Source organism: Dipodomys spectabilis, unplaced genomic scaffold, assembly GCF_019054845.1.
Source record: "Dipodomys spectabilis isolate Male_0828 unplaced genomic scaffold, ASM1905484v1 ptg000018l, whole genome shotgun sequence".
Taxonomy (NCBI): domain Eukaryota; kingdom Metazoa; phylum Chordata; class Mammalia; order Rodentia; family Heteromyidae; genus Dipodomys; species Dipodomys spectabilis.
Genome location: NW_024870695.1, coordinates 10,459,861 through 10,486,399, shown reverse-complemented (window position 1 = coordinate 10,486,399; position 26,539 = coordinate 10,459,861). Strand labels below are relative to the sequence as shown.

Sequence of the window (26,539 nt, the reverse complement as noted above, 5' to 3'; positions counted from 1 at the left end):
GTCTGGAAACCTGGGTTCTACTTGCATTCCACGGCTCCCTCTTCTGAGTCTGAGTCAGAAGACTTACCTGCCCCAGGCCTTTTCTACTCCACAGAGTAGAGAATTTTTTAGGATCATTGTAGGGTCGTTGATGACAATGACAACTCCCCAGACTCACCGTGCCATTCCTGAGACAGGGGCTCCGGAACCTTTCTGCCGTGCTTTCTTTCCGGAAGTATTGAAGTGGAGACAGGAAGTCCCTTGTCGGGAGGTTCCGGGTTTCCTGGGCTACTACGATGGCGATGAGTTTCGAGTGGCCGTGGCAGTATCGCTTCCCGCCCTTCTTTACGTGAGGCTCAGACCCCGAGAAGCCCCGCTGTGCCTCCCTCCCCTCCCCTGGGCTCAGCTTTGAGGCTTTATTTGGGGAGGGGGAGAAAGGACCCGCCCGCCACCATCCTCAGTCTCTCGGGTTCTCCCCCAGACGCGTCCCTGGGCAAGTGCTCCCTCTCGTCTCTTCACGCCATCTAATTCTGCGCCCCGCTCCCCTTCACCTGGCAGGTTACAGCCGAACGTGGACACTCGGCAGAAGCAGCTGGCCGCCTGGTGCTCGCTGGTCCTGTCCTTCTGCCGCCTGCACAAACAGTCCAGCATGACGGTGATGGAAGCGCAGGAGAGCCCACTCTTCAACAACGTCAAGCTACAGCGTATCCTCCCTCCGGCTCTCCCACAGCCCACGCACCTTCCCACAAGCTCAGACTTCACCCCTTCGCTCCTTCTCCCCATAGTAACAGACAGATTCCTACCCAAGGAGAAAGAACACGTATGTGTAGCTGACATGCAGCGTGCAGTACCAAAACCTCTTGTCCCGAGTCATTGATGTGTTTGGCTTTTAGAACGTCTGCCCTGAAACCCAAGTTCCAGACTTTCCAGCCCTAGCCTTTTTTTTAGGCTATTTGTATCTCCTGTCCTTCCTGTGTGAAACTTTAATAATTTTCCCCTCCCATCTCACTTCATTCAGGAAGTAAGGATCATTTGTTTTTGTTGTCTGATTCATCCCTAAAATATCTGTGGAGAAAGGCTGAAGGTCAGGACAGGATGAGGGGAATAGTAATACCTTTCATTTTCCAAAGTTTTTTTTTTTTTTTTCCTTATTGGGGGAAAAAAAAAATTGAGTCTAGTCTCTACACTTGCCATGTCCCCTGCCCTTGTTTTGGAGATAGGATCTTGCTAACTTTAACCCAGCTGGCCTAGAACTTGAAATTCTCCTACTTGCATTGTAGCTGAGATTATAAGTTTACATTTATGTGCCACATCTTCTAATTGAAATCTTTTTTTTCTTGTGTTCTGGTATTGGGGCTTGAACTCAGGGCCTGGGTGCTCACTCAAGGCTGGTGCTCTACCACTTGAGCTACCGTTCCACTTGCAGTTTTTGCTGATTAATTGGAAATAAGAGTCATAGACGTTCCTGTCCAGGCTGCCTTTGAATCATGATCCTCAGATCTAAGCATCCTGAATAGGTAGGATTATAAGTGTGAGCCACTGGTGCCCAGTGAAGCCTTTTTTAAAAATCTTTCTCCTGAGCCAGGCTTACACCTATAATCCTAGCTATTCAGGAGGCTGAGATCTAAGGATCGAAGTTCAAAGCCAGCCTGGGCAAAAAAGTCCGGGAGACTCTTATCTCCAATTAACTACCAGACTGGCAGTGGTACTGTGGCTCAAGTGGTAGAGCGCTGGCCTTGAGCTGAAGAGCTCAGGGACAGTGCCCAGGTCCAGAGTTCAAGCTCCATGACTGACAAAAAAAAAAAATCTTTTTATATGTGTTTCTTGAGTGATATCATCAATGTTTTTATAAATATTTACTATGTTTTTCTACTTAGCTTCATCCTTTTGTATTTTAATAAAAATGTCTAAGCATTAAAAAAAAAATCTTTCTCCCCACAACAGAAAATTTTAATTTCCATCTTTTCTTTTCCCCTTGTCAGTTGTGGGACTTGAACTCTGTGCCTGGGCAATGGCCCTGTGCTCTTCAGCTCAAGGTGAGCACTCTACCACTTGAGCTATAGAGCCACTTCCGGTTTTCTGGTGGTTTATTGGAGATAAGTCTTGCAGACTTTGCTGCCCGGGCTGGCTTTAAACCATTATCCTCAGATCTCAGCCTCCTGAGTAGCTAGGATTACAGGCGTGAGCCACTAGTGCCTGGCTAATTTCCATCTTGTTCAGAAACTTCATGCTTATGTGTGTGGAAAGGAAAGGATAACTCATTCTCAACGTTCAAGTGACAGATTTTTATCTAATATAATTCATGTGTAAGCCATGCCCTTAACCTTAAACCAGGGAAGCTTCCTGTGGAATCAATTCAGATTGTATTAGAGGAACTGAGAAAAAAAGGTGGGTTCAGTTTCCCAGATTCTTTATTTTTCTTCCTAGTTGGGATTGTCTGTGGGCTGGATAAGTATTTTCTCACTAATCACTTTTTTCTCTTCCCTGGCTTGAAGCCCGCAGCTTTCAGTACAGTAGACAGCCCAATTCCTTGGTCTTCTTCCTCCCTCCCCTAACTAGTACACAGAAATTGAAATCACTCTTAACTGTACCCTAAACCTGAAAAGAGGTGGGCAAAGGAAAATGAGAACTTAGTAAATAGGATAGTAAAATAGTAAAATAAATATTGACTCTCGATCTGAAAAGTCTCTTCCACTATGTCCCACCTTGGTATTTACCTCTTGTCCCATTTTTAGAGCATGATGCTTTCATAAGTATCTGTTTTTCAGGGAACCTCGAATGGTTGGATAAGAACAAGTCTAGCTTCCTGATCATGTGGCGGAGGCCAGAAGAATGGGGGAAACTCATTTATCAGTGGGTGAGGCCATCCTGCTGCTAAGTACTAAGCAATGACCTATGGCAAAGGAGAATTTTATCTGTGCCCAACAGATACTTGATGTTCCCAGATCCAGACTTAACAAAGTGGGGAGGGGGCTGAAGGAGGAAATGTAAATGTCCCAGAGTGACTCAATTTCTGTGGTTGCACAGAACCTCCCTTCTTTGCCTGTAGGAGACCAAGGCTACATGAGGCTGTATTTGGAGAATGCAGTACTGGGAACCATCATTGCTATTGTTGGCTGGAGCCTCTGGCCACAGGAGATAAATGGGGAAAGGAAGGGGGTAGGGGAGTAAGAAAAAAAAACAACAAAAACAACCTAGTGCCTTTCCCCTATTGTGCCTTTATTGGTCTGTCCACATAAGTGAGGTTTTCTGAACCAGTGTGGGTGTGGGGCCAGAACACTGTCCTAATTCCTCACCACCACCATCCCCAAATATTCCCAAGGGAATGCAGATGGGGGAGGAAGCATCAACAACCTAAATATAACAAATACACACCACCCATTCCTGAAAGGAAAACAACCAGAATGAGAGGTCACTCTTCAGACACGTGAAGAACTGTGGTTTAGAGGTTCCAAATGTGTGTGTACACATACAAATATAGTACCTGTAGGGTTTGTGGGTTTGGCACCACTGCAGAGGTGACAGCCCTGGTTTGGGAATAGGTACCATCCTGGATATAAAAAAAAAAAAAAAAAAGTAAGTGGAGTTGAGCAGGGTGCCAATGGCTCATGCCTTGTATTCCTAGCTACTCAGCAGGCTGAGATCGAGATATCTTAGTTTCAAGCCAAACTGGAAAGAAAAGTTTATGAGATTCCATCTCTAAAATAACCAGCAAAAAACCAGGCTGCAGGCATAGCTCAAATATTAAAGTGCCAGCCAAACAAGGTGCTGAGTTCAAACTCCAGTACCAGGGGGAAAAAAAAGCAAGGGGGGTTAGTGTTGGTGGGTTTTATGTTCTTCCAGGAGATCCTTGGTTCTTAATTCCTTCCTCATGTTTGATGTCCACAGGTTTCCAGGAGTGGCCAGAACAACTCAGTGTTTACCTTGTATGAACTAACCAATGGAGAAGACACAGAGGAAGAGGGTAATGCTTTTGTTTTCTTCCAATTTTGTCATAATTCTCTCTCAAATTCTAGTTTAATTGATATTCTTACCACTTCTCTGTTTCTGAATTCCATAATATAAAAGTTCTTAATCCATGTCCAAAGATACCATAAACTGCCCACATTCACATGCAAAAATACTCTAGTTTTATTTGTGTGGGTGTATGTACTTTTTTTTTTTTTGAGGGTAGAATTACAAGATTTTCAAGGTCCTGAGTGACCAATGAAAAGTTGAGAATTACTGCTATAGAAGCCCAGTTGAGGAACCAGTGCAGGGGATTAATCCTGAAATCTCATTTCTTGCTGACTCAGGCTCTCTTTCACCTTTGCTTCTTTTAGAGGGCTCAAGATTTGTGGGTGTCAGCTGAAGAGATTGGGCCAATACCCCCAGCCCATTTAAATACTTTGGGTTCTGGCCAGGAAAGGATTTGTATATGCTTTGATTTTCACACAGTGTAAATACTTTCATAGTTCTTGGCTCCCTGACTCCTTATTCTAATCTGCAGAATCACCAAAAGTTCTAGTCTTCTCTGGAGTAATGTGAAGGGGGTGTTTGCCAAGCCTTGGTTGTCCCAGCAGAGTTTAAAGTTCTTGGCTATTCCCCCACTTCCCTGCAGGCTTCTGCTTGCTACTTCACCATCACCCCATGACTTCAGCGCTGCAGCCTGGCCCAGCCCACCACTCAGGCTGAGTAAAACTGGAGGCTTCTCCAGAATGCAAACTTCCCTGACTTGAGCTGGGCTCTCAGAGGGGGTGAGGTGAGCAAGCCTGTTAGGGCTTGCCTACTGCCTGCCTTTCACATCTCTCCACAATATCTTACCATATCTCCAGCTATTGGCCCTTGGCTCCTAGCCCTGTCCTTTTCAATTAGAAAGGACAGATACTGATACTGGACTTTAACAGTGTCCTAGCTAGAGGTGCTGGCTATACTTTTTGTTAGGACAGGTCCTCCTGATTTGTACAAATGTGCAGTTAAGTTCAGTGTCTACTAACAAGGCCCTAACCTCCCCAAAGCTGATTTCAGGATCCTTTTTATTCTTTTCTCTGTGTGTGTTTTAAGGCTTCTTGTGATCCTCAAAGCAGATGGAGATATTCACCAGACACTAAAGGGAGTAAAGGGGAAGGACATCTGTGAGCTATGGGGACTGAGGCTGCAGAATGAGGAAGGGGGAAATAAGCAGAGTTCATTTCATATTGAGTCAGGCCTTCTTCCATCCCAGACTCCCAAGGAGTCCCCAGGAGATGTGGGTAGTGGCTGCAGCAGTGTTAATGGCATACACATTTCCTAGCTGGGGAACATCTCAGCTTCCATTTTGATTATTTCTCTCAGTCCCCGCCCCCCCAAGGTACTGAGTGTCCCTGACTACCCATCTGTTCCTATCTAGAGTTCCATGGGCTGGATGAGGCGACTTTACTGAGAGCTCTGCAGGCCCTACAGCAGGAACATAAGGCTGAGATCATCACCATCAGCGATGGCCGAGGTGTGAAGTTCTTCTAGCGAAGACCTGTCTCTCCCTTACTACTTACCTCCCACCTTTCTAGGGCTTGCAAAAGGAGACAGACCTATTGTCTCTATAGACTGGATCTGTGACTCCACTATACTCAAAGGGCTCCAGGCCTGAAGGCTGGGACCTAGGGATATGTTTCCCTTATCCTCTCTATGTATCTGTCCCTGGGATAGGTTAAGCCCAAGATGCCACAAAGAAAGGCTGTGCTTCTTGCCCTACCTCCCCTCCTATGGTAGACTGTCCCTGAGGCATAGTCTGTAAACCTGTCACTTTACATGTGTCTTCACACGTAAGTACCTAATACACACATGAGCCTGCACAAGCTTCTGTCTCCTCCCCTCCCTCCCCCTTAGCTGCTGTTGCCTCCCTTTATCAGGCTGGTGCTGGATCGATCCTTCCTAGGGGTTGGGGGAAGCCCTGGCTGCAGGCAGCCTTCCAGGCAATATGAAAACAGGAGGCCCCAGAAGGGGCCTGGCAGTGAGAGGCAGGCCCACACTGATTTATGATATTAAAATCTCAATTCCCTCTGCCTGCCTAAATTACTGCTGAATTGGGTTGGGGAGGGCTGTGAACTGTTCCACCTGAATGAAACTCAGCCAAGAGGAGAGGAAGCCTAGGGCCTTTGAGAAGGAGAAGAGCCTCTATGCCTAGGGGTTCGAGTGAGCCTGTGGTTTCACATGTGTTGGTGGGCTGTGTGGAGGAGTGCTGATGGAACACAGCTTGGGGACAGACTGCTTGCTCTGTGAACACACTTAATGGCTCCCCCATGGAAGTCCTGAACTATTCTGAAGCCCCTCCCTCCACCCATCTGATCTGGGTGGTGTAGTTGAGGCCAAGGAGAGTTGGGGAGGGGGGGCGGCAAACCGGATATGGACTTTGGTTTATTGGAGACTTTGGCAAACAGAACGGGGAGGAAGGAGAACCCACAGTGAAAACAGCCATTCTGGCCAAGGCTAGGCTGTGGCTAAGAAGGGCAGAGCTGGTAGGTGGCCTGGGGCACAAGCACCCATCCGTGTGCAGTCCGGAGAGACACCAAAGTCAGAAAACTGCCATTCCACTGACCTCTGTTCAGCTTGGGGCTACTCCAGCAGATTAGGACTGGGTAGTGCTGACTTATCTAGGGTGTACAGGCCGGTGGTGGCCTCCCACTACACACCCCCGGACCATGGTCTGGGGGCCATGGTCACTGTTTCCTCTCCCTGCCGCAATGTCATCTTCCTGCCCTGCTACCCGAAACAGGTTTTGCAGACACAGTGCGGGCGGGAGGTGACGCCACCGCTTCACCACTCAGCTCTTGCGAGGCGGAAAGCGGGTTCTGGGCAGAGGAGGGCGCGTGGCGGCCGCAGAGGCTTGGGCTCTTGGCTGGCTCCGGGCAGGTCCTGGCTCCGAAAGGGCGGCCCTGGGGGGTGAGGGCGGGGCCGGGGGCGGGGTCCCGGGCCGCCCAGCCAGGGGTTGGGGCCCCAGCTGCTCAGCCAGAGCTGCGCACCCGATCGGTCCGCCAGTCCCGCCACCACTCCAGGCTGTGGTGCCCGGCCCTTCCCTATGCTAGCACCGAGGACCACAGAGACCACGGTCCCCATGTCCCAGACGGAGGCTGACCTGGCCCTGCGGCCTCTACAGCTCCTCGCCCCCTCGGGGCCGCCCCGCCTGGGACCCCCGCCTCGCCGCGCGCGCCGCTTCTCCGGGAAGGCAGAACCCCGGCCGCGCTCGTCCCGTCCTAGCCGCCGCAGCTCCGTCGACTTGGGTCTGCTGAGCTCTTGGTCCCAGCCAACCTCGCCCGTTCCGGAACCCCCCGATCCTCCGGACTCTGCTTGTCCGGGCCCCACGAAAAGCCCACCGCCCAGTTCCAAAGAGCCCCCTGAGGGCACGTGGACTGGAGGGAATTCTGTGGAGGCGACAGATCCCGTGCGCCCTGAACTCAAGGGATCTACAGGAGCCCCGGGGCTGGGGGAGCCCCCGAGGGTCCCAGACGCCGCGGCCCAGGAGCGGCGGCGCGAGCAGCAAGAAAAGGAGGACACAGAGACGCAGGCTGTGGCAACGTCCCCAGACGGCCGATACCTCAAATTTGACATCGAGATTGGACGTGGTTCCTTCAAGACCGTGTATCGAGGGCTAGACACCGACACCACGGTAGAGGTGGCCTGGTGTGAGCTGCAGGTGCGGCTGGGCGCCCCCTCAGTGGCAGGGGTTGGGACCCTGTAGAGGTATTAGGAAGGGAGACCGGGTCACCAGCATCAAGGGAAAGATGTATATTTCTTGCCACCTGTCTTCCTGTCCTTGCAGGGATCAGCTGTTTGGCTCTGGGTGGGATCAAAAGGAGGAACCCAGGCAGACAGTATTTGGTTGCTCTCCTCCACCTTATACTGTTCATGGTCGCATGAACATTCTCATTTCCAAGTCTTACAAATCCCGGAGAGTTGGAAAACAGGATGAGAAATCGGGTGGGAAAGCCAGGTTAGATCTGTGGGGAACTGGCCCCACCAGTTTCCTGCCCTAGGTACCTACTGTCTGTTTCTACCTCTGTCTTTCCCCTAAGTCCAGAAATTGTAACTTTGATCCTCTTGCTCTTCCTCCGTCCTCTTTGTAGACTAAGAGACAGGGATACTGCAGGCCGGAGTTGGGCCAGGGTCTTTTCCACCTGCAGAAGGATTTTTCTCTTTTTTTTGGGGGGGGGGGCGGGTACTTGTGGCAGAATGGTGCTTTCCTCGGCCCCTTCTGGAGCAGACTTCTGGACTTCTCCACAGCTGCAGGGAGAGGGAGGACAGGAAACTCCAGCTCTGAGATCACTCCTGCTTCTACCCTCTGCCTACCTGAGCCGTCTCCTCCCAGATCCAAAAGGCCTTAGCTAAGCTCTTGAACTTCAGAAAGATGGTGGTTGGGTCCTTCCTTCCATGGGGAGCCAGAAAGTTCAGATCCAGCCTGGAGGACAAAGCCTGGGAGAAGAGTCCCTTCACTTTGGCCCTGGCACGGGTCTCAGCCCTTGCGCCTGCCAATGCCACGCCCCAGGCTGTAGGCCAGTCCAGGAGAAGCGGCCAATCTTGGGGAGGGGGGGAGGACAGGGAGGGAGCAGGACAGCCATGGGGGGAGGCGTCTCTTAGTGCCTAGTTCTGGATCTTTTCTTTCTCTGTACCTTACTCCCCAGTCCTCCGCCTTCTTTTTGAATCTACCAGTTCCTACTTTCTGGGGTCAGCCCCTTGGCGGCCCCAATTCTCTGCCCGCGGTCCGCCTGCTGCCTGCCTGCCCGCTGCCGGCCCCCAGGCACCCCCCTCCTACCCCGCGGCCGGCCAGGACAGCCACAAAGGCGCTATTGAGCTCCAGGTTCCCGGACCGGGCTGCATAAAGACGCTTGTATCCAGAAGAGGTTCTAGGGGGCCGACCCTGGCCCAGCATGGGTGTATCTGTAGAGCAACCCAAAAGGACCAGGAGCTTGGGGATGTGCAGCCTTTCGGGGGAGTGATCTCATCAACTCGACCGCATCAGTGGACTCCAATCCTCATCCTTCCGCACCTCCCCCCCCCCCCCCCCCCCCCCCCCCCCGCGCCCCTGCTCTACTCCAGGTCCCCAGTCCTTTTCTTGAGGGTCTGGGTCTGACGCACCCCCCCCCATTACCCATCCCACAGACTCGGAAACTATCTCGAGCAGAGCGGCAGCGCTTCTCGGAGGAGGTGGAGATGCTCAAGGGGCTGCAGCACCCCAACATTGTCCGCTTCTACGACTCCTGGAAGTCGGTGCTGAGGGGCCAGGTTTGCATCGTGCTGGTCACGGAACTCATGACTTCGGGCACGCTCAAGACGTGAGCTCTGGCCTGGGTGGGTGGGAGAGGGTGGGACGTCTCTCCACTGCTTCCTAAACCGGTCTCAGTCTCCTCAAAACTCCTTATACCCGTTGTCCAAAATCAGTTTTACCATCCCCCTCCTATCAGATTGGCTGGATGGAGGGATGACAATGTTCACTCAGAATGGCAGTTGAAAACTGGGATGTCTTAGCTCTGCCACTACCCTAAAACTGATCTCTCTTCCCACTGGGCTTCCACTCTATCCTTGGCCCCACCTTGCTGTCGCCTCTTTGACCTAAGCGATTTTATGGGCTCTGCCCTTCCTAGATCTACCCCATCTTCCTGGAGATGAGGATCTTTTCCAGGGGCAAATCTGACCTTCTGACTTGCTCCTTAAAATCTCTGCAAGATTTCCCACAGTCCTGGGGATAAAGTCCACATTGGCTAACTTACAAAGTCCATAGGATCCTACTTCATCTTTCTTCAGCCTAAGTTCCAAACAAAGAATCCCCGGGCACTCCTCCCACCCAGCCTTGTCCCTTGCAACTGTCTGCGCCTTTGAGCATGGTGTCCCTTCTGCCTGGAAAGTCTCCATCCCGTCCCCTCTTCACCCTTGAACTTCTACTCCTCCTTCAAAATAGAAAAGTTATTTCCTCTGTGAAGCCCTCTCCCATGCTTGAGACAGTTAGTCATCCCTTCCTCTGTTCCCACAGCACCTTGGCTGTAGCCCTATCTGCAAATTTACACCAAAACAATTTTGTAACCCCATGTCTATTTACTCAATTACCCTACCCCCTTTCTCTCAGGGGCCCTGCAAGGACCTAGGTTAGAAAATTGAGGGCAAAGGATGCAGAGACAATGTCAAGAATGGGTCAGAGGGAACTTTCCAGCAGGGACCACAATGATTCTAGTTTTGCTCCCCTCTCTTAGGTACTTGAGGCGGTTTCGAGAGATGAAGCCCCGGGTCCTTCAGCGCTGGAGTCGCCAGATCTTACGGGGCCTTCATTTCCTACACTCCCGGGTTCCTCCCATCCTGCACAGGGACCTCAAGTGCGACAATGTCTTCATCACCGGCCCCACAGGCTCTGTCAAAATCGGGGATCTGGGCCTGGCCACTCTTAAGCGTGCTTCCTTTGCCAAGAGCGTGATTGGTGCGTCCCTCCTGGAGGGTCCTTGCTGTTACTACATTCTTATACACCTGAGAACCTGGGACTCCCTTCCCTTCTGCAGGACCCCCTTCCCTTCTCCATTCATGGAACTAGGAGACCATAGGGACACTGAGAGGACCCCAATACACACTGTAAGGCCAGGATTAGTCACTTGCACTCCAGAATTCCTGGGGTTTCCCCCTGGGCTGCCTGACCCATGGTATGCCCAAGTGGAGGGACCAGGCCTGAAGGAAGGCTCAGCAGCCTGAAGCCTGTTGTGTATTCTATAGGGACCCCGGAATTCATGGCCCCCGAGATGTACGAAGAAAAGTACGACGAGGCTGTGGACGTGTATGCATTTGGCATGTGCATGCTGGAGATGGCTACCTCGGAGTATCCCTATTCCGAGTGCCAGAATGCTGCACAAATCTACCGCAAGGTCACTTCGGTGAGAGGGGGTGGGGATTGGGCCGGGTGGAGGAAGGGATTCCAGATGCTCCTCCCTCTTTCTGCTCCAAGCTGCCAGCCCTGAATGCCTTTTTCTGTTAGGAAGATTGACTAGACACCGAGATACATTGGTGAACCCTGAAGAATTCAGGATGCACACACATGCCTCCCTCCCCCAGTACAAGCTATTTTAGAAATAATAATAGTAATAATAATGTGTAGTGCTTCCAAGAGTTTATGAACGTTTTTGAACCCTAGTTTGTGCAATCCTTTGAGTTGCCCCTCGAAGTGAGCGTGGCAAAAGTTCTGCCCTGCGTTTTTGTTTTGTTTTTATTTTTGTTTCTTTAAGCAGGAGCCTTGTTTCAAGGTCACACTATGCCTGGAGACTGGGATTTGAAATGAAATCTTCCATCCCAGTCGCCAAGCTTTGGCGACTTTTACTGCATTGCGGGACGGTGGAGGTGTCAAGCCGAGAAAGTTGGGACACACAGAAGACCCTCGGCCTCTTACAACCCCCTCCTCTACCTCACCCCACTCCCTTCCCCGTAGGGCACCAAGCCCAACAGTTTCTATAAAGTGAAGATGCCAGAGGTGAAGGAGATCATTGAAGGCTGCATTCGCACGGATAAGAATGAGAGGTGGGGTATAGGGATAGAGCTGGAGGGGGAAAGGGGTGGGAGAAAAAGGCATGGATGGAAACAGGCTCATCTCACTGCCCTGAGGTCCCCAGGTTCACCATCCAGGATCTCTTGGCCCATGCTTTCTTCCGGGAGGAGCGCGGCGTGCACGTGGAGCTAGCGGAGGAGGATGATGGCGAGAAGCCAGGCCTCAAGCTCTGGCTGCGGATGGAGGATGCGCGGCGTGGGGGGCGCCCGAGGGACAACCAGGCCATCGAGTTCCTGTTCCAGCTAGGTCAGGACGCGGCAGAGGAGGTGGCACAGGAGATGGTGAGTAGAAGACAGCTTTATGCTGTGGCCGATTGTGTAAAACGTTTATCCAAAACACCTCCATCGACCAGAACCGGACAGCGTGACGAGGTAGGGGCACTAGAATGGTTGTGAGGTCCCTCTACACCCTAATGGCACGCCTGCAGGTGTCCCCTCCTTCCCCCTGCCCATTCATCCACGCATGGGGCAGCACAATATTCCTTGGCAGAGCCCTGAATCCTTCCACCTCTTTTGATTTACCTCCTGCTGATGTGTTTATCCTAGATCACTCTTCTAACTAATGTCTCTGTTGTTCCCTTTCTTTCATCTCCCCCTTCTTTTTCTTTGTCTGTAATCAGAACCACGGAGGGCTAGGACTTCAAATAAAACCAGTTGCCAAGTGTTGGCAAGTTTCCGATTTCAGCAAGCCTTCGCTTTAGAGTCAAAGTTAAAATACTTCTTTCCCTGTCACTGGGCCCTCGATTACAGCCCCAAGCTGTAGGTCTTGATTTTTTTTTTTTTAATACATTCCAGTCTTCCTTCTCCACTACACTGTAAATTCCCTAAAGGCAAAGAGTGTATTTTTTAAAATTGATTTTTCATGTACTCAGCTCACAATAGGAACTCATTAATAGCCAGATTCTCCAAGGCTTAAAAACACTTCCATGTGCATTTGATCATGGCTACCAATCCTTCATGGATGATAATTTTATTCCGTTGATGAGGAAGCGCAAATTTATAGAGGTTGACTGTCTTGTCCAAGGTCTCAAGTGAATAATAAGTGACAAAGCTGGATTTAAACTCAAGTAATTCAGATTTGAGATCCTATTACCCTGCCCCACTTGCTTGACTTACCCAGCAAGGCTAGAGGTTGAAGTGAGTGAGAAGAGGAGACAATGGATGGATGCTGGCATAAGTGGAGACAATATATGGGGAGGTAGAGGATGCTGGGACAGAAGCTTGGGACCTGGTTCAGGAAGGTCTTCAGTGGGGGAAGTGTGGGATTCTCAGTAGAGAACCTGAAATTTCGAGGGCAAAGATCATCTGTGATGGGTCAAGAACCTGAGAGTGTGTTTGACTACTGGCCCAGTACTTATAATGGATTGTTACTTGGCACTATTGGCATTTTTGTTTGGGTACTATGCTGGATAGTGTAGGATGCTAGGAACAACCTCTCTGCTCCTCCTCCTCCTCCTCCTCCTCCTCCTCCTCCTCCTCCTCCTCCTTCTCCTCCCCCTCTTCCTCCCCCTCATTTTCTGCCAGGTCTGGGTCTTGAACTCAAGGCGTTGCACTCTACTATTGCCTGGCTTTTACACTCAAGACTGGTGCTCTACCATTTGAACCATACCTTCACTTTACCTCTGGCTTTTTGATGGTTAATTGGAGATAAGAGTCTCAGGGACTTTTCTGCCCAAAGAATTGCTTTGAACTGCAATCCTCAGATCTCAGCCTCCTGAGTATTTAGGATTACAGGATGAGACACTAGCACCCAGGACACTAGCACCCAGCAGATGCTAGGTCCTACCTAAAAGATTTGGTAGCACCTACCTTCTAGTTGTGGCAACTAGATATTGTCACCCCCATTCCCACATACATTGAAACCATTGATTTACTGTGTAATCATGAGTTTGTCACTTAATTTTCTTTTCTCTAAAATGGGTGAATAACTATATAAGCCAGATGGGGCAGGTGCTTTACACCTGTAACCTCAGCACTCAGGAAGCTGAGGCAGGAAAATTGGGAGTCTGAGGCTAGACTAAGCTACGCACCAAGATTCCATCTCAAAAAAAAAAAAAGGACTATAACACAATGTTATCAACAGGATTTAATTATTCTTTCTTTTGTTGTTGTTGGTCGTGGGGCTTGAACTCTGGGACTAGGAGCTGTCTCTCAGCTCTTCAGCTCAAGACTAGCACTCTACCCTTGAGCCATAGCACCACTTTGGCTTTATCTGTTTATGTGGTGCTGAGGAATCGAACCCAGAGCCTCATGCACACAAGGCAAACGCTCTACCACTGAGCCACCTTCCCAGCCCAGGATTTAATGATTCTAATGTTAGGAGTCACTGGTTAACCAAGGTAATGGGAAATCAATGTGATCATTAACAAACCCTGCTACCAGTTTCCTTCTTCCTAAATCTGTATTTATTTTTATTTTCCTCCCAAATCTTGGAGGTCTCAAAGTGTCCTGATTTTTGAGGAGCTCCAAACTGTCTTCCTCACCTTCCTGATTCCAGGTAGCCCTGGGCTTGGTGTGTGAAGCTGATTACCAGCCAGTGGCTCGTGCAGTTCGTGAACGGGTTGCTGCCATCCAGCGAAAGCGTGAGAAGCTTCGAAAAGCTAGAGAGTTGGAGGCCCTCCCACCAGAGCCAGGACCTCCACCAGCAACTGTCTCCATGGCTCCTGGTCCTTCCACTGCCTTCCCCACTGAGTCTGAGGAGCCAGAGGCAGACCAGCACCAGTCCTTCCTCTTCCGTCATGCCAGCTATTCATCTACCACCTGTAAGTTACCCAGACCTTGGGACTTGGATCCCAGAACATTCAGCCTCTGACACCTCACCAAAGTCTGACCTAGCAACACTGACACATACCTTGACTTCCCTCTCAGGAAGAACTCTCCCACAGCTCTCTCCTTGCTCACTCAAGCCACCTCCAGGTCTATTTATTTATTTTGATCTGTTTCCTTCTCCATCAGCTGATTGTGAGACTGATGGCTACCTCAGCTCTTCTGGCTTCCTGGATGCCTCAGACCCTGCCCTTCAGCCCCCTGTGGTGGTGCCACCCAGCCCAGCGGAGTCCCATCTGTGCCTGCCCTCGGTGAGAAGGGGTTACATGACAAGACAATGACTATTATCATCATGTGACACCTCTCCCCAAATCTGTCCTTATGTCCCTAAAAGTCTACCACTCTTGTCCTAATCTTCTCCAGATCTATCTCCCTAGTCCTCTGAGCATTCTTACCACCATTTCCTTGGATCCCAACAACTATTGTCCCCTGATCTCATCAACTCTTATCCTGTTTCAGGGTTTTGCTTTGTCCATTCCACGATCTGGCCCTGGCAGTGACTTTTCTACTGGGGACAGGTATGTTCTGGTATGAGTTGGAGGGTACTAGAGTGGAACATAGGGAGTGCTGAGATCCCAGTGTCAAGTCAGGCATACCTATCTCCTTGCCCTTTTCTAGTTATGCCTCAGATGCAGCATCGGGCCTCAGTGACATGGGAGAAGGTATGGGACGGATGAGGAGACCTCCAGGGAAGAATCTCCGGCGCAGACCTCGATCCCGGCTTCGGGTCACTAGTGTAAGGAGGGGCAGAGGAGATGGAGATAATCTACAGGGCCAGAAGGCAGCTTCAGGGGGAGTAGTAGTAGTATGTGTTAGTACCCAGTGAGGCAGCCAGTCTAATTTCTAGTACTGAACTTTTGGGGTTAGAGTCTACTCTCCAAGTCTATTCTGGCCACCATTACTTGACTGGAGTAAGATGTTGAACACATGATGAAGACCGGGGCATTGACCTCCTCCTCTCCTGACTTTGACTCCGAAGGTCTCAGACCAGAATGACAGAGTGGTTGAATGCCAGCTTCAGACCCACAACAGCAAGATGGTGACCTTCCGGTTTGATCTGGATGGGGACAGCCCGGAAGAGATTGCAGCTGCCATGGTAAGGAGAGAGATGAGAACATAGTAATTGGATACTGGACAAGCATTGCCACAAGATGTCCACTGAGGCAGGACCACCCCAATCCCATAAGGGTTTATAAAATACTCATTGACACCACTTAGAATGGTGAGACTGAAGATATTTCATCCTTGTATGGAGGGAGATTTTCTGTTTATCCAGTTGAGTTTGGCTCCTCAGCTGGGAGCAATTTGAGACTGACATCGGTAGTGATAAGTGCTGTGTGTGTGAAGTGTTTGTAGACATGTGATACTGTGGTTGGAGATAAAGGATTGGCCAGGACAGCCGGGGAAGGAGTGGGACTTTCCCACTCATCAGTCTTGATTCACGGGTAAGAGAAGTAGAAAAGATTGTAAGAGCATGCCTATCCAGAAGTGTAGCATAAGTAAAGACATTGCAAGTAGGGGGTGACGGATTATGGCACTGGAAAAACTTCATGAGAAACCACTGCCATCGGAAGTAAGGGCTGTTACAGGAAAGTATGGGAGGTAACTATGGGCAGTTAGAGTGGACACAGATCATATAGTATCTTTTTTTTTTACTCAACCACTTGAGCCACAGCACCACTCTGACTTTTTGATGTTTAATTGGAGATAAAAGTCTTTCCTGCCCATGCTGGTTTGAACCCTGATCCTCAGATTTCACCTTCCTGACTAGCTAGGATTATAAGTGTGAGCCACTAGCACCTAGCAACAGATCTTTTTTTTTTGGGGTGGGGTGGGGGTCTGGACATGGGGCCAGAACTCTGGGCCTGGGTGCTGTCCCTCAGCTCTTCAGTTCAAGGCTAGGGCTCTACCACTTGAGCCACAGCACCACTCCTGGTGTTTTCTGCTTATGTGTTGCTAAGGAATCAAACCCAGGGCCTCATGCATGCAAGGCAAGCGCTCTACCACTGAGCCACCTTCCTAGCCCTAGATCATTTATTATCTTAAGCATTAGGTGGAATGTAACATGATGAGAATAGGTTTTTTTTTTGTTTTTTTTTCCGGTCGTGGGGCTGGAACTCTGGGCCTGGGCACTGTCCCTCAGCTCTTCAGCTCAAGGTTAGTGCTCTACCACTTGAGCCACAGCGCCACTTCCGGCTTTTTTCTTTTTGCTTATGTGGTGCTGAGGAATCAAACCCAGGGCCTTGAGCATGCAAGGCAAGTGCTCTACCACTGAGCCACCTTCCCAGCCCAAGAATAGGTTTTATAAAGACCATTCAGACATGGAACATGGGAGGGGATTGTCCATAGGGAATCCAGCTGGGAGGTGAACAAAAGAAGCCAGACGTAGATGTAGATGTGTTGAAGGAGAAAATGGATTATAGGGTCAGGAAAAGAAGGCAGGAATCTGAGGGCTGATTCAGGAAAATAAGTTGTTCTGTAATCTAGCAACCTATTGAAGTAGTACAGTACATTTCCCAACAAATATTTGCTGAGTTGATGTGATAAGGGGTTAAGAAGAGGGGACATCAAGGACGACTTCTAGTTTGGAGGAAGGAAGAGGAGTAAACCACCCAATGAGAAGGGCAATTGGAAAAGAAATTAGTCTTTTTCAAGGATCATGATGAGCTTGAGTAGTGGTTAGGCAAGGTCCTTCACAGCAGTGGGATGTGAGTTGGGACAGAGATAAAGAGAAGTGGACTTAGAAGTTATTGATACAAGCCAGGTGCTGGTGGCTCACGCCTGTAATCCTAGTCACTCTGAGGGTCTGGGTTCAAAGCCAGCCTAAGCAGGAAAGTCTGGGAGACTCTTATCTCCAATTAACAACCAGAAAACCGGAAGTGGTGCTGTGGCTTAAGTGGTAGAGCACTCACCTTGAGCTGAAGAGCTCAGGGACAGCACTCAAGTCCAGAGTTCAAGCCCCACGACCGAAAAAAAAAAAAAAAAAAAAGTTGTCGATACAGAATTGAGAGTGAAGAAACAGGACTGCAAGATCAGAGACATAGAGGATTTGAGATTGTCTCAGTGGATATTATCTGTTCTAGAAAGGGAAGAGCATAAGGGGCAACAGGGCAGCGAAGGACACAGAGATAGTGCCAGAAAGGTAGGAAGATGTTACTAAAAAACTGAGTAATCGGGCCTGGGAAGGTGGCTTAGTGATAGAGTGCTTCCCGTGCATGCATGAGGCTCTGGGTTCGATTCCTTAGTACCACATAAGCAGAAAAAACCGGAAGTGGCACTGTGGCTCGAATGGTAGAGTGCTAGCCTTGAGGTGAAGAGCTGAGGGACAGCGCCCAGGCCCAGAGTTCAGGCTCCACGACTGACAACAAAAACAAAACAAAACAAAACTGAGGACTTTCAAGGAAGTGTCATATGGTAAGCTTTTATTAGGTCTTTATGAACCAGGGGCCCATGGCTCATGCCTCTAATCCTAGCTACTCAAGGGTTGAGTTGTAAGGATCAGGGTTCAAAGACAGTCCAGGCAGATAAATCTGAGAGACTTTTATCTCCAATTAACCAGCAAAAAAGCTGGCAGTGGAGGTATATGGTTCAAGTGGTAGGGTGCCAACCTTGAGTGAAAAAGCTAAGCAAGAGTATGAAGCCCTGCTGGGAAGGTGGCTCAGTGGTAACGCGCTTGCCTTGCATGCTTGAGGCCCTGGGTTCAATTCCTCAGCACCACATAAGCAGAAAAAAAAAGCCAGAAGTGGCACTGTGGCTCAAGTGGTAGAGTGCTAGCCTTGAGCTGAAGAGCTGAGAGACAGTGCCCAGGCCCAGAGTTCAGTCCCTACGACTGGACCCCCCCCCAAAAAGAAAAAGAGTATGAAGCCCTGAGTTCAAATTTTAGCCCACACATATAGGTTTTTGTGAGTGACCATTTCCAATAGAGTGGGGTAGTAGATACCAGCCTCTAGGGTGATGGGAGTAGAAAAGCATCAGACAGCTGTGTGCTGGAGGCTCATGTCTGTAATCCTAGCTACTCAGGAGGCTGAGATCTGAGGACTGTGGTTCAAAGCCAGCCTGGGCAGGAAAGACTGTGAGACTCCTATCTCCAATAAACCACCAGAAAACCGGAAGTGGCGCTGTAGCTCAAGTGGTAGAGTGCTAGCCTTGAGCTGAAGAGCTGAGGGACAGCGCCCAGGCCCAGAGCTCAAGCCCCAGGACTGACAAAATAAAATAAAATAAAATAAAATAAAATCACTCAGAAAAATCTGGATGTGGCGCTTGGCTTAACTGGTAGAGTGCTAGCCTTGAGCAAAAGAAGCTCAGGGACAGTGCCTGTACCCTGAGTTAAATCCCCAGAACAGGCAAAAAAGAAAAAAAAAAGGAAAGAAAAATACAAAAACAAAAACAAAAACCATGAGGCATCATCAGCTCTCTTAAATAGCTCCTCTATCACCTTCTGTTTAGGACAAAAAAAAAATAATGCACCTGACATGGGCTTATCACTTTCCTTCAAGCCTCTTGACTCTTTCAGAATCTTCCTTCCAGTAACACTGGTTTCAGAATAGTCTTCTAAAAAAGCTGAGTTCCAGCCTGCCTCTGCCTCCATCTGTTCAGGGATATCATCTCTTGAGTTTTCTCTGTCCATTCAGAACCTACACATCCTAAGCAATCCTACCCTTGAACCCAGGATCCTTCCCCCTCTTTTCTGTCCTTACATCCACTCTTCTGAAGCAGTGTTCCTGAGATTTAGATCTGATCTTGATACTTTTCACCCTAAAATGTCTAGCCGCCACTTGTGGTTATACAGTGGGATTCAAATTACAAAGCAGGGTCTTAAAAAATCACAGCCCTTCCAGCATCTTATTTTCAGAATGTGCCATTCCTCAAATGTTTTAAAACTGTTTTCTGCTCTCCTCTCTTCTTTCTGATGAACAGAAGAGAGATTAGACTTTCATTAATACCCGAGATCAGATTTCAGTGCTATTGAAATTTGGTGAGCCTAGGGAAAGTTATTATTGTTGTTGTTGTTGTTGTTTTCCTGGGTCTAGGGATCAGACCTGAAGCCTCACATGCTAGCAAGTACACTAGCACTGAGTTACATCCCCAGCCCCTCAGGCAAGTTTCCTAACCTCTTTTAGCCTCTATTGCTCATCAAATGATAATACTTGTTTTGCAGAGATGTTCTGATATAATACGGTATAATGCATGAGCAGTTCCACATGTGGTAGGTCCTCAATAAAAGGCTGCTTTTAAGGTTCAGCTTCAAAGACTTTCTGGTGAAAGTGTCAGATTCTGCCCTACCAGGGTTTGATCTGCTCTCTTACTGAAATAATAGCTTTTTTTTTTTTTTTTTTTTTTGTCAGTCATGGGGCTTGAACTATGGGCTTGGGCGCTGTCCCTGAATTCTTCAGCTCAAGACAAGTGCTCTACCACATGAGCCACAGCACTACTTCTGCTTTTCTGGTGGTTGGTTGAAGAGAAGAGTCTCATGGACTTTCCTGCCTGGGTTGGTTTTGAACCATGACCCTTAGATCTCAGCCTCCTGAGCAGCTAAGATTACAGGCATGAGCCACCAGTGCCTGGCAATAGCTTTTTTTTTTTTAAATTTACTTGTTTTTTTCTGGTCCTGGAGTTTGAACTCAGGGACTGGACACTATCCCTGAGCTTCTTTTGCTCAAGGCTAGCACTCTACCACTTGAGCCAGAGTACCGCTTCTGGCTTTTTCTGTTTATATGGTACTGAGGAATGAACCTAGGGCTTCATGTATGCTAGGCAAGCACTCTACCACTAAGCCACATTCCCAACCCCTCATATTTTTTTTTCTTCCAGTATGGGAGTTTGAATCAGGGCCTTGCATTCACTAGGCAGGTGCTCTGTCACTTGAACCTCATCTCTGGTCCCTTTCTGCTATTATTTTATTTATTTATTGTAAAGAGGGGTTAGTTACATGAGTAAGGTAATGAGTACATTTCCTATCAAGCATTGTTACCCCTCCTTTGTGCCATTGTTATATTTCAAATAGAATCTTGCTTTCTGCCTAGGTTGGCCTTGACCACAATCCTCCTATTTACAATTTCTGCAATGCTGGGTTGACAGATGTGTACCATCATATCCAGCTTTTTACTAATTGAAATAGGGTCTTTGTACTTTTTGCCTGGGCTAGCCTTGAATTGAAATCTTCCTGATTATCTAGAAGCCTTCTGAGTGGTTAGATTACAAGTGTATGCTTCTATGCCCAGCTTACTTTTTTTCTTTTGCCAGTCCTGGGGCTTGAACTCAGAGCCTAGTGCTGTCGCTGAGCTTCTTTTTCTCAAGACTAGCACTCAACCACTGAGCCACAGCTCCACTTCCAGCTTATGTGGTACTGAGGAATTGAACCCAAGGCTTCATGCATGCTAGACAAGCACTCTAACACTAAGCTACATTCCCAGCCCCATTAGCATTTTTTTTAATTTTAGAAAAACAAAAAACATTATGAATTTTACCATTTTAACTTTATTTTTTTGTGGTGCTGGTGTTTGAACTCAGGGCCTTAGAGTTGCTAAGCAGATACATTATTACTTGAGTTACACATTTTTAAATGTATGGTTTTGTAGTATTCAGCATATTCATATTGTAGTCAAATAGATCTCTAAGTTTTCATCTTGCAAATATGACATGCTATGTCCAATAGTATTTCTAGTATTTTTTTTAGTCGTGGGGTTTGCACTCTGGGCCTGGGTGCTGTCCCTTAATTCTTCAGCTCAAGGTGAGCACTCTACTACTTGAACCACAACGCCACTTTCAGTTTTCTGGTGGTTTATTGGAGACAAGTGTTTCACGGACTTTCCTGCCTGGGCTGGCTTTGAACTGTGATCTTCAGATCTCAGTCTCCTGAGTAGAAAGGATTACAGGTGTGAGCCACTAGAGCCCAGCCTTATTTCTAGTATTTTTATACTCACCCCAGATAGGGTTCTTTTTTTTTTTTTTGTCGGTCGTGGGGCTTGAACTCTGGGCTTGGTCGCTGTCCCTGTGCTTTTTAGTTTAAGGCGAGCGCTCTACTGCTTGAGCCACAGCGCCACTCACTTCCTGTTTTCTAGTGGCTTATTGGAGATAAGAGTCTCTTGGACTTTCCTGCCGGGGCTGGCTTTAAACAATCCTCAGATCTCAGCCTCCTGAGTAGCTAGGATTACAGGCGTGAGCCACTGGCGCCCGGCTGGTAGGGTTCTTAAGTGTCTTACCTATCACAGGGTGACTTGCAGTATGTTATGTATTTGACTCTTCCATTAGATTTTGGGTTTCATGAAGACTAGGACCTTGTTTCATGCTTCCATATATTTCATAGTACCTAGCATAATGCATGTCATAGAGTAGATATTCAGTGAGTATTCATGGAGTGTGCCATTTATTTCCCTATTTTATTTTATTTATTGTATAAATAAAATTTTTATTGTATAGGTGACCATTTGACTTTTGTTGATGTTATTAGTCGTGGGGCTTGAACTCAGGGCCTGGGTAGTGTCTCTGAGCTCTGTTGCTCAAGGCTAGTGCTCTACCACTTTGAACCACAGCTCCAGTTTCAGTTTTCTGGTGGTTAATTGGAGATAAATCTCATGGACTTTTCTGCCCAGGCTGGCTTTGAACCCTGATTCTCGTATCTCAGCCTACTGAGTAGCTAGGGTTATAGACGTGAGCCACGGGCACCAGGCATGTGTGCTGGTGCAAACCCTATGAGACCAGAAATTGTATCCAAAACCATGCAAGGCACCTGTAGAAAGAACTCAGGCTCTGGCTTTCTGTAGGTTTGGATTCAAATCCTGTGATCTTGGGCACCCTGAAATTAACTTTTTTGAGCCTTGGTTATCTCTAAAATGAGGGTGTTCATATAGATACCAGGAAGTTGTTGGTGTTAAAAGATGATACTTAAGGGGCTAGGAAGGTGGCTCAGTGGTAGAGTGCTTGCCTTGCATGCATGAGGCCCTGGGTTGGATTCCTCAGCACCACATAAGCAGAAAAAGCTGGAAGTGGCACTGTGACTCAAGTGATAGAGCACTAGCTTTGAGCTGAATAGCTGAGGGATAGCGCCCAGGTCCAGAGTTCAGGCCCCACCACCAGAAAAAAAAAAAAGAAGATGATACTTAAAGCATTGATATGTAGATACATTGTAGGAATGTTAGTTCTTTCCTGCTAAGAACTACACAGCACATTGTCACACAACAGATACTTAAGTCAATACCTGTTTTAGGTTGGTAGTTGGCAGAAGTAGTGATAAGAATTTTTTTTTGTGTAAATGTGTGTGTGTATGTTGGTCTTGGGGCTTAAACTCAGGCCTGGGCACTATTCCTGAACTTTTTTTGCTCAAGGTTAGTGCTCTACCACTTGAGCCACAGCTCCACTTCTTGCTTTTTTGGTGGTTAATGGGAGATAAGAGTCACAAATTTTCCTGCCTTGGCTGTGTTTGAACTGCAATAGTCAGATCTCAGCTTCCCCAGTAGCTAGCATTCATTAACAAGTAGGAGCCACTGACACCCAGCTTTGATTCTTTGTTTGTGGTGTTGGGGATGTGCTTCAGGTTAAGCAAGGGCTCTTACCACTGAACTACATCTCTAACCTTTGGAACTCACCATATAGCCCAGGCTGGCCTCAAACTCGAAATCCTCCTGTTTCCTTAGTGCTGGAGATTACAGGTGTACACTACCACACCTAGCTTGAATGGTTGCTTTTAGAGCAGGAGCAGATGGTAGAGATGAGTGAAATAACCAAGACTCCTCCCCATTCTGTTGATCCTTGCCAGGTATATAATGAGTTCATTTTGCCTTCTGAGCGAGATGGATTCCTGAGCCGGATCCGGGAGATTATCCAGCGAGTGGAAACCCTGTTGAAGAGAGACACTGGTGCCACCGAGGTTGCTGAAGATGCACTAACCCCCCAGGTCAGACCTCTGGACATCTCCAGGAGAAACAGTTGCCCTCAACAGTTCTTGGAGTTGGATTGTTTCCTTTTCATCTCTGGAACTGTAAAACAGTGGCTATTACCCACTTTGAGAATATGAAGAAAGCCACAGACTCTTGGTCTAGAAAAAATGTGTTGAATGCATACTCTCAGCTACTTATTTTGAAATAGTTTCAGACTTGCAGAGAAAAGTTGCAATCATCATAGAGAGAACTTTTGAATACCCTTTGCCCAGATTTGCCAACGGTGTTTTCTGACTAGCTTTACCACTCTTCCTCTCTTCTCTCTGTGTGTATGTATTCAAGTTACCCTTCTAGATCACTTGAGAGCAAATTAGTAGATCATATGCTCCCTTCACCCCTAAATATTTCAGCATATATACTTGAGTTCCTTAACACTCATGTCTGGAGTCCTAAAGGCTCACAGGTCCTAGCTGAAGAATCCCAGCTTGAAACTTTCCATCTAAGACTCAGTTTTTCCCTCTGTGACTGGGGGGTCCCTTTTTTTCCCTCAGGAGTCAGCATCACTGCCTGCCCTCCCAGGCTCCCTCCCTGACCCATCCAGTGGTATGTACTGAGTTCTAACCCTGCTGGGTTGCTGGGAAGGGTACAAGGTATGGAGGACTGGAATCTTAATACTCTTTCCTCCATAGCAGAGCTCCAGAGCAGTACCTCCCTGGAACAGAGCTGGGCAGCCTTCTCCACCTCCCTGTCTTCTCCTGGAACTCCTGTGTCTCCTGGAAACCCATTTTCCCCTGGAGCCCCCATCTTCCCAGTCCCTATGTTTCCTATCACTTCTCCGCCTTGTCATTCTAGCCCCTCCCTATTTCCCCAGATCCCCTCTAGTCCCTTGCCACACCTCCCCAGCTCTCCACCTCCATTCTCTCCGAATGCATCTGAGTTTCCATATCCATCCTCTCCATATCCCCTGAATTCTCCCTCCACCAGTTCTCCACCTCCATTCTCTCCGTGTAGTTCTCAGGTCACTCTTAGTCCTTCTTTTCCTCTCTGTCCCTCTCCTCCACCACTCCCCTCTACCACAGCAGCCCCTCTCCTCTCCCTGGCTAGTGCCTTCTCTCTGGCTGTGATGACTGTGGCCCAGTCTCTGCTGGCCCCCTCCCCTGGACTTCTCTCCCAGGCTCCCCCATCTGTTCCTGGTCCTCTGCCTAGCCTGCCCCTTCCCTCTCCCCCTCCTTTTGCTCCTTGTGGTCAGGAGAGCCTTTTACCCCAAACAGCTGAGATGGAGAATGAGGTGAGTAGGAAATCAAGTCCTCTTGACTTGATGTAGAGGGGGACTCAGTGGCTCCATTTTGGATTATTTCCCATCTCATGAATCCATATCTTGTAGGCTTCCCCAAATCCTGTTCAGCCACTCACGAGTGAAGGAAGACTAGCGCCCATCTCTGAAGGTGAGGCCTCTTGATCAGTGACCAACTCCTGGCTATTACCCCAACCTGCTTCCTATCTTTCCAGATTTCTCCCATCCTCCATGCCTCCCTTCCTTGTCTCCCTACAGAGGGAAAGCCCCAACTTGTTGGGCGTTTCCAAGTGACTTCATCCAAGGAACCAGCTGAGTCTCTTCTCCTTCAACCACCATCCCCAACTTTTTCCAGTTCTATAAAACTTCCAACCCCTCACCTGACCTCAGAGACCTCAGAAAGCTCAGACACAGAAGATAGCACTGGAGGCAGGCCAGAGACCAGGGAGGCTCTGGCTGAGAGTGACCGTGCAGCTGAGGGCCTGGGAGATGGAGTGGATGAGAATGGTGACTATGGGAAGGAACCTGGAGCTGGGTGCTGCTCCCCACGCCTGAGCCATCCCAGCCCAGTGTGGATGAACTACTCCTATAGCAGCCTGTGTCTGAGCAGTGAGGAGTCAGAGAGCAGTGGAGAGGATGAAGAATTCTGGGCTAAGCTGCAGAATCTTCGGCAAAAGTGAGTCTGGGGTAAATGGCGGGAGTAAGAGGTGAAACTGGGAGAGCAAAGTATGTGGCCAGCCCTCTCATGGTCCTTGTGCACCCCTAGGCACTTGTCAGAAGTGGAAGCACTACAGACACTACAGAAAAAGGAAATTGAGGACCTGTATACCCGGCTTGGGAAGCAGCCCCCACCTGGTATCGTGGCTCCAGCTGCCATGCTCTCCAGCCGTCAGCGCCGCCTCTCCAAGGGCAGCTTCCCCACCTCCCGCCGCAACAGTCTGCAGCGCTCTGAGCCCCCTGGCCCTGGTGAGACTGCAGACACCTAGCTTCATCTACTGACTTGGTTTTCTTCCAGGCCCTACGGGGTCTGCCCCTTTCCCTCACTTAGTGCTCTCCCTCCCCATCCTGCTCCCAGGCATCATGCGAAGGAATTCTCTGAGTGGCAGCAGCACCGGCTCCCAGGAGCAGCGGGCAAGCAAGGGGGTGACATTCGCCGGGGATATTGGCAGGATGGTGAGGGCGGGCCCAAGAGAGGGAGAGCCCAGGGAATGGTAACCGGCAGCAGTTTCACCTTCCTCCCATCTTGGAGATTTCTTTAGCATTTTTTTTCCTCCTCTAGTGAAATCAGAACAGAAGCTCTATGTCTCCTCCATACCAGGGCCCACCACGGCGCTTGTGCTCTCAGTCTGATGCTTTTCTGACCAACTCAATTCAGCAAGGAAGACCCCAGAACTGAGGGGGGAGAAGGTCAAAGGGTATGAAGAGTGTGGCTGTATTACACCGAAGACTCAAACATGTAAAAACGATTTCCTGTGTTGGAAGTGCCTGTTCTGCAGCCTACTGAATTCACCTGCAATCCCTTCCCCAGCCAAGGGTCAACCACTAAGCAATCCCACCCAAGCCTAGATGCTTCTTAAGGGCCCATTCCCAGCTGGGAGAGTAGGAGGTGTACTCAATATCAGAATTAGCAACAGACAATAAAAAAAAAATTACTGGAAATAAGGATGTGAGTCTATTAAGTCATGCCTTAGGAACTGGGAGCAAAAACTTGTGGGTGTGAAGCAGGGAAAGACTTAGAAAGGACTCCTTCCACAATGGCAGACAAGGTGGAATCTGCCCAGCCTGCTGGCTTCCTGCCATCAAGTCATGAGGAAACTGTAAGGCCAATGATCCACTTGGCCAGGCTAAGATACCCTCCAGACCCAACCCTAGGTCTGTATAGGCAAGCACCAGTGAAAGTTAAAAGAATGAAAATTATTCATCTCAGTCTTCATCCCCCTACCTAGAGATGGGAAAAGGCACTGAAGTTAGCCTTAGAGTGTGTTCTTGAGGATAGAGGGCAGAAGAGTGACCTTCCTTCCCCTAGTTCAGTCTCAAA

The 26,539-nt window shown here is 48.8% G+C and overlaps 2 protein-coding genes across 4 annotated transcripts; both read left to right on the top strand.

Annotated features, from left to right (window-relative positions):
- The first annotated feature begins 220 nt into the window (after window positions 1-220).
- Window positions 221-5,999, top strand: Vps25 (vacuolar protein sorting 25 homolog). Its single transcript, XM_042671390.1, has 6 exons — window positions 221-328; window positions 538-683; window positions 2,314-2,367; window positions 2,748-2,836; window positions 3,868-3,943; window positions 5,348-5,999. Exons 1-6 carry the CDS (start codon window positions 276-278, stop codon window positions 5,458-5,460), a joined length of 531 nt encoding a protein of 176 aa, XP_042527324.1. The 5' UTR covers window positions 221-275; the 3' UTR covers window positions 5,461-5,999.
- A 952-nt stretch (window positions 6,000-6,951) lies between these two features.
- Window positions 6,952-26,164, top strand: Wnk4 (WNK lysine deficient protein kinase 4). Of its 3 annotated transcripts, none has more exons than XM_042671369.1 (19): window positions 6,952-7,627; window positions 9,091-9,263; window positions 10,176-10,396; window positions 10,684-10,841; window positions 11,390-11,478; window positions 11,571-11,787; window positions 14,003-14,267; window positions 14,461-14,582; window positions 14,791-14,849; window positions 14,950-15,067; window positions 15,311-15,427; window positions 23,087-23,224; window positions 23,759-23,810; window positions 23,900-24,495; window positions 24,592-24,652; window positions 24,760-25,177; window positions 25,268-25,467; window positions 25,577-25,674; window positions 25,820-26,164. In XM_042671369.1, the coding sequence occupies exons 1-19, from the start codon at window positions 7,013-7,015 to the stop codon at window positions 25,895-25,897; spliced, it is 3,795 nt and encodes a 1,264-aa protein (XP_042527303.1). In that variant the 5' UTR covers window positions 6,952-7,012; the 3' UTR covers window positions 25,898-26,164. The 3 variants fall into 3 exon arrangements, with proteins under 3 accessions (XP_042527303.1, XP_042527295.1, XP_042527308.1); XM_042671361.1 differs by having other exon boundaries at window positions 23,897-24,495; XM_042671374.1 differs by having other exon boundaries at window positions 23,897-24,495; window positions 25,781-26,164.
- The last annotated feature ends 375 nt before the right edge of the window (window positions 26,165-26,539 follow it).